Raw genomic sequence first — 10470 nt, forward strand, 5'->3', positions numbered from 1 at the left:
CAGATATGTTAAAAATATCTTACCATGACTGCAGAGGGCTTTTGCGCTGACCTTCAGACATCAATGTACGGATGTCAAGTTGACAGTGCCCTCCAATTTCACCACGCTGGAAAAAGTCCTCCTTAAATCTGGTGTAAAACAAAACATTAAGGAGAGTTCAGAAAATTTCTTCACGACCCAAGCACGTGGGTTGTAACTAAAGAGGGTTACCAACTTCCAAACTCAATTTTTTAAAAGAATTCAACTATTTATAATAGAAAATTTCAAGTGTATATGAAAGTAACAGAATCATATCAGGACCTAATGTATCTACAACCCAACTTTGCGACGCGATCTGAGTCATCCATCCCCCATCCATTCCCCAACCCCTCTGCCATATCATCAAAAACAAATTCAAGAAATATCCCTTCAGCCAGACCTGGTGGCTCACACCTATAATCCCAGCACTTTGGGAGGCTGAGGTGGGGGGATCACCTGAGCTCAGGAGTTTTAGACCAGCCTGGGCGATGCTGGGAGACCCCATCTCTTCAAAAATTAAAAAACTAGCCAAGCTTTGTGGTGCACTTCTGTAGTCCCAGCTACTTGAGAGGCTCAAGTGGGAGGATCACTTGGGTTTGGGAGGTCACAGCTGCAGTGAGCCATGATTACACCGCTGCACTTCAGCCTAGGCAACAGAGCAAGACCCTGTCTCAAAAAAAAAAAAAAAAAAAAAATCCCTGGATCTGAAAATATTTCACAATTTATATTAGATGTTAACATTAACCACTTAAGTACCTGTCATGATTTCTCTTGATGTTTCTTAAATCAAGGTAGAGATTGGTTGCTCTGCAGTACTGAAGATAACGGGAACACATCAGACTTGAGTCACTCTGAAGGTTGTGTAAAAGAAAAAAGTAACCATAAGTATTAACACAGCAAAGACTCACCCAGACTTGCTGGACATGTTGACAGCATGGATACCCTCACGTTCGAACCACACGACGTGACAAGGAAGGCTCTCCAAAGACTGCATCTGCTGAAGGATATTTTCTCCTTCCCAGCTGACCCTGGCCAAGCACACTTTTGCCAGTTTCCCACTTTTAAGGTACTATGGAGAACTCCCAATCTGTCACCTCAAATTTTAAAACCAAGAGCTGTAGAGGTGGCTCAGTTCAGTCCCCTTTAAAAGAAAAAAAAGCACCCAGAAACAGTACTACTACCCCCACAGCTACGTAAAAAAGCAGCTTTCAAAAGCAAGCCAAAAGAAACAAGGAAAAATGCACACGTAAGAGACATTAAAAGCGGGGAGGGAAGTTTGCCAGTTTTAATAAGAGGTACTTTCTGCAAACCGTAAAGCTTGTGGGAGCCTCTATCTCAACAGCAACATGAGGGCAATATTTTCTAAATAATTGAAGAAAGGAATTGAAGAGTCAGCTACCAGAGTCTGATTCTATTTCAACCAATCTGGGTTGTGCTGAGAGCTTCAAAAACTTTTATCTGCTCTGGGTTTTATTTATCGATTTAAATGTCATTTTCATTGTTTTTCCCATAACTCCCAATGAACACAAAGCCTTAATCTTGACCTGCATGGCGTTTTGGAGTCTGTAGTTGGTAAAAGATTGCAATGGACTGAATGTTTGTGTCTCTGCCAAATTCATATGTTGAAATTCTAACCCCCAATGTGATGATATTGTTTAGAAGCCACCCAGTCTATGGTATTTTGTTATAACAGCCCAAACAACTAAGACAAGGATCATACTCTGCTAGCACAAAGCAAATCAAGGTAAATCTTAGCCAAAAGAACATTCTACAAGCCATCTTGAAAGAGGCGTGCAAGATAGGGGTTGTCATTCTTCTCTTGCCTTTTCCACGTGAACAGCTAGACTTGAGCCAAGTGTGCAAGACAGAACAGAACTCTGTTAAAGATACCCTGCAGCCGTGCAGTTTAATGGCATGCCTCACATCCTCAGGCCTCATTCTCCTTGCTAGAATGCTCAAAGCTCTATGACGTGACACCCCCCAATAGCTCTATAAAGCATATAATCAGTTTTTGAATGTGAGTAAATTAAAAAATTTTTTAGGTCCCCAGTGTGGTTGGAGATTGGAGACCCCTGAGATGTTAGAGATTCAGGGTTCAGGATCATTGAGTTAAAGAATAGTGTACCTTAATTGTAAGTGCTTACAACTTCACCAACCTTTAAAAAATAATGCTGAGCCCTTTGCTGGGAATCAGGCCCTGCTGCACTGAGCATTTTTATCTGCAGAACCTCATTTCTTCCTTACCATATATTACATAATGGGCATGGCTTTAAGGCAGAGGAAATTGAAACAAGGAAAGCCTAAGTACCTTGTCCAAGACTCAGGATCTGAGTTGTAGTTGAGAGCCTGCTCTTGTATTTACTACCCCAAACCACCTCTGGACAACGTGTTTATCTGATCCACTGAGGTACAATATGGTATGGTTGAAAGTAAACTGGAAAAAACCTGCATTTTAATCCTAGATGTATAATTAATTCTAAAGGGCAGCTGTGCAGTCTTGGAGAAGTTGCTTAACTCCTCTGAGGATCCTGTTTTGCACACTGATAAAGTGGCATCAGTCGTATCTGCTATAACGCTTATGAGCATCAAACCAGATAACATACATAAAAGCTTTCTGCAAACTGTAAAGCTCTGGGCAAACATAGAGCGGTACGGTGGTATTATATCATCTGTCCCAAACTATCTGAGAATAAATTTGTAAAGATGCAATTTATCAACTTCTCTTCTTTAGCATATGTTTGGGGGAAAGATTCTAAACCTAAAAATATTTCAACTGTCTTAAAATATGACTATCTGATAAACGTGGGATAAGGAGGACAGGGTTTCCAAAGGAAAGAGAACAACCTATTTAGGAAAGTTACATAAAATTCTAAGCCAATAACTAAGTGAGAGTGAGGAATTCCTTTCATAGTGCCGTCTATCTTATTTTTGCATTACAACCTAAATGATAAATATTAAAAATCAATAATCAATAAATAATAAAAATAAAACAGCTTGGTTGGACACAGTGGCTCACGCCTGTAATCCCAGCACTTTGGGAGGCTGAGGTGGGCGGATCCGTTGAGGTCAGGAGTTCGAGATCAGCCTGGCAACATGGCAAAACCCTGTCTTTACTAAAAATACAAAAATCAGCTGGGAGGGGTGGCACACGCCTGTAATCCCAGCTACTCGGGAGGCTGAAGCAGGAGAATCCCTTGAACTCGGGAGGCAGAGGTTGCAGTGAGCCAGGATTGTGCCACTGCACTCCAGCCTGGGCAACAGAGAGAGACTCCGTCTCAAAAATAAATAAAATTAAAATTAAATAAACAAGCTTATTTAGTAAGGAGCGAAATACCCACCGTTTCCTTAGGCTGACAGAGCACATGCATCTCCTCCAGCCTCTCTCTGGCATATCCAAAGTCAGCCTGTTTCCAGAATATGTCCTCAGCTGACTCAAGAGTGTCCGTCCTATTTGCAAACAAAAATATTCTGTGGTTTTTTTCTTTTTACTTTTTTTGGACCTTGAATTTTTATTCTAAAGGTTAAAATGCTAAAGGTTCCTTATTACTTTAATTTTGTTACAGTATACTATCATCATAGTTTTTCCAAAACTATGCCTCACTATATGAAATTACCAAACTAAGTTATTTACAGAATTATTCCCTTATCATAAAAATATGTAACAGACATGTATGAAGTTATCCCCTGAAACTGAAGACAATGACGCATTCTTAATTACTATGTTTTCTTTACCACATTAACACTGCATGTATGAGAAGTACTAATTACACTTAATTCTCCCGGGAAGAATCAAGAGGAAACCATCCATTTATCTTTTTAGTATACACTGGGGGGAAACATCATCTATGGTCCCGGCTGTTTCTCCCTCTGGCAGAGGAAATGACAGATATTCCTATCCCAGTGTGCAATAGTCAAGTTGAATTCATGACTGTGTAAGCAAATTAATATCTAACTGAATGACTATCTAAAACCAAAAGAATCCAGCTAGAAATTAGGGCATCAACATACACTGTATAGAAAGAAGAAGACTTGAAGAGGGTATTCCATATGGAAACTTACCATCCCATGTCGACATAGCTGCAAACTGGGTAACCAAACCTGAACTCTGGTTTACAGGATTTCTCATAACCCCAGCAGTACTTTAGCTTTTCTAGGTGTTTCTAGAACATAAAACTTACATTGATTTCCCTTCTTCTGACATTTAGAGAAGACTCTTACATTTTTCCATTAAGAAAACAAATCATTATAGAGCATTCATATTTACCTTTTATAATATGTCATCTTATCATAATAAATTTAAAACTTACAGTTAATTCTAAAAAGAGCAGTCTCAAGGTTCTTAACAATCCTCCTTCCTTATCACCCCCACCATATCTGTCTCCTAACCAAAAGTCTGGGCTTTACCTAGATGCTCAAAGACCACTTGAATTTGAATTTCTTGAAGTAGCTTAAGAAACTGCCTTTCTCAGTGAGCAAGCAGATTCTAAAATCAGTCCCTAAAAGACATATAAACTGGAATTTGTGCTACCAAAGGAATCACAGCTAAAGTGAATGAATCAGCAACTTTACTCAGCAATCGAGATCAGCAGAGACCCCACAACACATGGACAACTCTGCCACCCTTGGGAACCACCCAGCTGCTGCTGGACAAGGAGCTCAGAATGCTCTTCTGCACGGCCCCAGGAGCGATGCTGGTCTGGTTCCCAAGTCTGCTTTTCCATATGCTTCCTGTGCCAGCACCATGGGAAAGGAAGTGTCTCACAATGCCCAGCTTTGATCTCTGAGGCCCTGTGAGATGTCTTAATGGGCTCCTATTTGAGACCTTTCCAACTCCTCTAAAACAGAAAGAAAGCCACAGTAACAGGCTTAATTATGTGGAGTCAGAGGCTGAGGTGTCATTACTGAAATTAAGTGCTAAGCGATCCTCTTATGTGCCATTTAAGAAAGAAGAGGTGTGAAATTCTTTAGTTACTTTAAACAAGATGTTCTTTCCTGCATAAAATCTAATTGCTTCTTTACAGAGTTTACAAATAGTAAACTTGTTTTAGAAGTGATTTCGATTTTAAATTTCTCTCTTACGAATGGGACATAATTTTAAGCAGTTTAGTCACTTAGAAGTATTATATGAAACTGAAACAATGATTAACTTATACAGTGACAACCAAAAATTAGAATTCTACCTTCAGCTTCAGGTTATAAAGCAGAACCAGTAAGCCCGCCAAAATTGCATCCTCATAAAAATAAGGAAAGAAGAAATAATACCTACCTTATATGGACAAAGAGAGTCTTTCTTACAGACAGTGGCAATATGCCTATTGTTGTGCAAAAAGAAGGGAATGTGCTCCTCCGGCAAGCGGATACTGGCATAGTTATACAGAGGTTCGCCTGGAATGCTGTGAGTGTTAGGAGGAGCTTCATTCTGATCACTCAGTGGGACTTCATGAAGTAAGACTCCAAAGACAAACAACATTAACATAGCAACCTGCAAACCTAGAGATCAAATTGAAGACATCTTTGTTAATAAATTTCCTTTAAAAGCCAAAACAACAACAACAACAACAACAACAACAAAGGGTCAAGAGCTAAGTATAATTACAAAGCACTTTGCTATCCCACTGTGTAATGTTCCTTTGTTAAATTTTCTTTTAGCACTTGCTTGGTGCCAGGCACCACATTAGCAAATGGGTATACAGAGGTGAACAAAACAAGAAAGAGCCAGGCTCTCACGGTGCCTTTAAACCTAGTACGACTGTCGTAAACAAGCAATCAAATAAATAAACAACTTCAGCGGATGACTGGGCCTGTGACTCAAACCAACTAGGGGCCAGCAAACTTTTCCTGTAAAGGAGAAGCAGTAAATATTTTTGGCTTTGCCAGACATAAGATCTCTGTGACAACTACACAATGCCTCTGTCCAGAAAGTAGCCATGGTCTATTATAAAAGAAAGGATGAGGCTGTGTTCCAATAAAACTTTACGGCCGGGCGCGGTGGCTCAAGCCTGTAATCCCAGCACTTTGGGAGGCCGAGACGGGCAGATCACGAGGTCAGGAGATCGAGACCATCCTGGCTAACACAATGAAACCCCGTCTCTACTAAAAATACAAAAAAATTAGCTGGGCGAGGTGGCGGGCGCCTGTAGTCCCGGCTACTCGGGAGGCTGAGGCAGGAGAATGGCGTAAACCCGGGAGGCGGAGCTTGCAGTGAGCCGAGATAGCGCCACTGCACTCCAGACTGGGCGACAGAGCGAGACTCCGTCTCAAAAAAAAAAAAAAAAAAACTTTATAACTTAAAAAAATTATGGAAGGGCAGCCGGGCACGGTGGCTCACGCCTGTAATCCCAGCACTTTGGGAGGCCGAGGCGGGCGGATCACAAGGTCAGGAGATTGAGACCATGGTGAAACCCCGTCTCTACTAAAAATACAAAAAATGAGCCGGGCGCGGTGGCGGGCGCCTGTAGTTCCAGCTACTCGGGAGGCTGAGGCAGGAGAATGGCGAGAACCCAGGAGGCGGAGCTTGCAGTGAGCCAGGATCTCGCCACTGCACTCCAGCTTGGGCGACAGAGCAAGACTCCTTCTCAAAAAAAAAAAAAAAAAAAATTATGGAAGGGCTTGATAGGATCCAGTTTAGTGATACCTGAAATAAAATAAAGCAATATGATAGACAACGTAGCATGGTGGTTAAGAACCTGAACCTTTAAAGCTTAACCACCTGGATTTGAATCGCAAATCTGCAGCTTCCCAGCTGTTAAGACTTGAACAAGTTACTTAACCTTTCTGCACCTAAGCATTCCTCATCTGTAAAATGGAAATAATAATAAACCTTCATTGTAGAGCTGTCGTGAGTTAAATGAGTTAATTATTGGTAAAGTGTTTAGAAAACTATCTGGCACACACTAAATGCTATGGAAGTGTTTATTAACTGTTTAAAGCCATGTGGGGCAGAAAAGGGGCCCAAATAACATTGGAGCTGAGATCTGAATGATGAGTAGGGGAAAAAGCATCGGTGAGAGAGCAAAGGGAGTGGGATGGCTCCAAACAAGTGTGTGTCTGCTGAATAAAAAATTATAATCACAATCAAGGTGTGAGAACAATGTTCCAGGAGCTCTTCTGAACCCAGGATACAGCAAAGAAGGTGCAGTCATGAACTAAACTCATTGCCCTTATGAAGCTTACATGCTAGTAGGTATAATAATCAGCTATGATAATAGCTAAGACTTAGAAACTCCAGGAGTGATATTAAGCAGTCTGCATCAATGACTGCGCCCTTAAACTCTCCCTTCACGCCTCTACATTGTGAACACTGACAATGGTCACAAACCTCACTGCACTTCTAACTCACCCAGTAAGTGTTAAATCTCTTAGACCAGATTTCTCCTATATATCCCAGACAATGATCCTGCCATTCTCAGGTCACTTTAGTGGGCTCTTTGTTCTATTTTTCGTTTTGTTTTGTTTAAGTGGTCTTTCCACTGGATGACAGAGTCTTAATATACATTGGATGTTCATCAGCTAGGACTGCTGTTTCCTGGGTCATGCCGGAAAACCCATGTTTTGAAATTAGTCTTCATTGATTATGGGCTGTGAAGATGGAGCCTTTAGAAACAGACTGCAGGCCCAATGCGGTGGCTCATCCCTGAAATAGCAGCACTTTGAGAGGCCGAGACTGGCAGATAAGCTGCTTGACTCCCTGAGTTTGAGATCAGCCTGGGCAACATGGTGAAACCCGGTCTCTGCTAAGAATACAAAAAATCAGCTGTAGTCCCAGCTGAAGCGAGAGGATCGCTTTAGCCTGGGAAGTCAAGGCTGCAGTGAGTAGTGATCTCGCCACTGCACTCCAGCCTGGGCAATGCCAGGGAGACCCTGTCTCAAAAAGAAAGAAAGAAAGAAAGAAAGAAAAATGGAAATTGACTGCTATGTTCCATCAAACCTCAAGTTCCAAGGCCATGGAATTCTAAGTGAACAGTGGGGACACCCAGAAGAAATCCATTTTCCCCCATTTTTCCCCCCTGGAGTAGTTAAGTACTACAGATTTTCACTTTGGCAACCCTCAAGAGTATGGTGTTATCTGCTGTAAATCTGATCTGAATTATAATAATATTTTCACTTGGGGCTTTTACCCAAGAATGAGTTGACAGTAGTGTTATAAAAATTTAAAAACACATATTCATAGTAACAATGACTCTACTTAAAATAAAAATATTTACCTCTTGAATCCTCAGAACCACTCAGAAGCTTCTGTGATGTTTCAGGTCTCTAAAACCTGTCAGAAATGAAACATATTACCTTAAAAGGATGCTAAAGTAAACTTGATCATTCAGGTGATGTTGTGAATTAAAGGAAATATTAAGAAAAAAAATAATGTAACGGGATAACCCTCAGCCAGAGGGCCTGGCCGGTGGTGCGCTTTCTTTTCCTTAATGAATACCACACTGCTAACCGAGTTCACAGGCACCACCCCCAACACAGCAACTCTGACCAGATTCCAATGGGGAACAGGAGGAGGTGGCCCACTTTCTACAGGCATCCACTGGAACTGGCCAACAGGATAGTTAATGGATCAAACATTCTCAGGAGCAAACAACTGTCCCATTCTCACAGCAGTAATCCCCGTTGGCTGAATCACAGTGCTACCCACCTAGAGTGGCATGCCTGAGGGTTCCCAGGCCTTCCTATTTTTTGAATTGTCCTTCCCGGTAATAAAGTCATTGTTATGACCAAGCCCTGACCCTTGTTATCCAAGTCCATTGTCCTCCAGTGAGCTCTGGCCATCACTAAACTCACCGATCAGTTGAGAAGTAACGCTCAGGCGATGGAAAAAATCTAAAGACGCAGATCAGAAAGCTGGCTTCTGGCGACGGCATGTACCCACTTGCATAAGGCGGGTGGGGGTGGCTGCCGGGCCTGGCACAAAGCCTTCCTGGTGTCAGTCCTCCTGCAAGGCCCGCGGGGATGGGTGGCTGCACTCCTCCAGCACAGGGACGCTTTGGTGGCCAGGCTATTTTTCCTTCAGCTCAAAGCAGCTGGACTCACTCCACTCCAGAAACCCTTGATTTGATTTCCACAGGCCTAATGAGGGAGGAAAAAAGGGAAACATCTGAAAGATGATGGATAGGAGGCAAAACCTGGGGCTGACACAGTGGGCGAAATGGGGCAATGGTGCAGAGAGACAAAGCTTGGAAAAGTTTAAAGAAGGCAGTGGGCAAATGCAAAGTTCAAGACATGAGACTCCGAATGACTCCTCAACGGCTGGCCCCCACTTGAGCCAAAAAGTCTCTCGGCGGGTGCCAGGCAGGGCTCAGGAAGTGCTCGGCTGCCCGAGAGCCCAGCTGTCCGCTTGAACGTCAGTCCCGGCCCAGGGCTGAGGGGTCAGCGGCGAGCGCCCCGCCGCGGCTGAGACGACGCGCTGGGGTTCTGGACCGTGGGTGCTGCCAGGGGCTGCTTCGGGGGTGGAGATCTCCCGGGGCCGCCGGCCACCCTGCACCGCGGCGCCCCGGGTCCCCAGCGCGCCTGGGAGGGGCCCCGGGGAGCGGCTCCGCCCCGGCTGGAAACCTGGTCAACGCGGCTAGGGCCCGGGGCCCGCCTGCGCTCCGGACGCAGGGAAGGGGCAGTGCGCCCGGGGCCGGGGAGGGCCAGGATCGGCTTCCGACGCCCGCCTCCCAGCCCGCAGGGAATGGGAAGACGCGGGCTGAGTACGTGCGCAGGCTATAGCCCTCCGGGAAGCCGCGCCGGGAGCTGGAACCACCCGGGGCAGGAGCGGCGCAGAGCGCGGCCGCGGCGGGAAGGAGAGCGGGGGAAGGCTCCGCAGACTGCGGGCGAGTCCCACCTGGAGCCGCTGCAGCCGTGACTATCGAGGAGGAGGCGGAGGAGACTGCGGCTGTTGCAGAGGAGGGAGTCGTCATAACCGGCTACTGCCGCTCACCGGAAACCTCGGGCGCCGGAGCTGGGCCAGGGGGCGCCAAGGAGCAGCTGGGACACCTTGGCCAGCCGGCGCCGTGGGCGGGCTCGGGCCCCGCAGAGGCAGGACCGGACGACACCCGGGAGGGCCAGGGCACGGGGTCCGACGCGCGGAGCGGCTTCAATCCGGCTAGCGGCCTGGACCCGGAGAGCGCGGCAGGGAGGTGCTCAAAGTGAGGGAACCATCTGCCTTTCGTGGCGCTCTTCCGCGAAGGTTGGCGCGAGTCCGCCAGCTCCCTCACCAGGGCCGGAAAGACCCGCGGCACGTGCCGGAGCCGGACGCCCATGTCCATCGCAGCAGCCTGCGCCTTCTTGAGCGAGAGCGTTAAAGCGCTCAGAGGATATTAGGGCCTGGTGGGTAGAAAACCTGACTCTTCTGCTTGCACTGTGGCGGATTTTTACTTTTGTCTTATTTCAGGCAGAAATTGCCCCCCTAACTTCCAAATTTCAGGACTGAACATTGTTCACCGAATACACTTTGTGATGGTGAGGATACTT

The 10470-nt window shown here is 45.2% G+C and overlaps 1 protein-coding gene across 7 annotated transcripts in view; it reads right to left on the reverse strand.

Annotated features, from left to right (window-relative positions):
• Positions 1–10193, reverse strand: part of LOC105483833 (EGF domain specific O-linked N-acetylglucosamine transferase) — a 39156-nt gene extending 28963 nt beyond the window's left edge. For 2 of the 7 annotated variants that reach the window (XM_071092062.1, XM_071092063.1), the window contains exons 1-7: positions 8800–9505; positions 8223–8278; positions 5285–5508; positions 4078–4178; positions 3357–3465; positions 775–869; positions 24–128 (exon numbers count right to left, since the gene is read on the reverse strand). In XM_071092062.1, the coding sequence (XP_070948163.1) occupies positions 24–128; positions 775–869; positions 3357–3465; positions 4078–4178; positions 5285–5494 (620 nt within the window). In that variant the 5' untranslated portion in view covers positions 5495–5508; positions 8223–8278; positions 8800–9505. Of the gene's footprint in view, positions 1–23; positions 129–774; positions 870–3356; positions 3466–4077; positions 4179–5284; positions 5509–8222; positions 8279–8653; positions 8730–8799; positions 9506–9841 lie in introns of those variants that run through there. The other 5 variants (XM_071092065.1, XM_071092064.1, XM_071092060.1 and 2 more) reach the window with 4 other exon arrangements.
• Positions 10194–10470: the final 277 nt, after the last annotated feature.

Source organism: Macaca nemestrina, chromosome 2, assembly GCF_043159975.1.
Source record: "Macaca nemestrina isolate mMacNem1 chromosome 2, mMacNem.hap1, whole genome shotgun sequence".
Classification (NCBI taxonomy): Eukaryota; Metazoa; Chordata; class Mammalia; order Primates; family Cercopithecidae; genus Macaca; species Macaca nemestrina.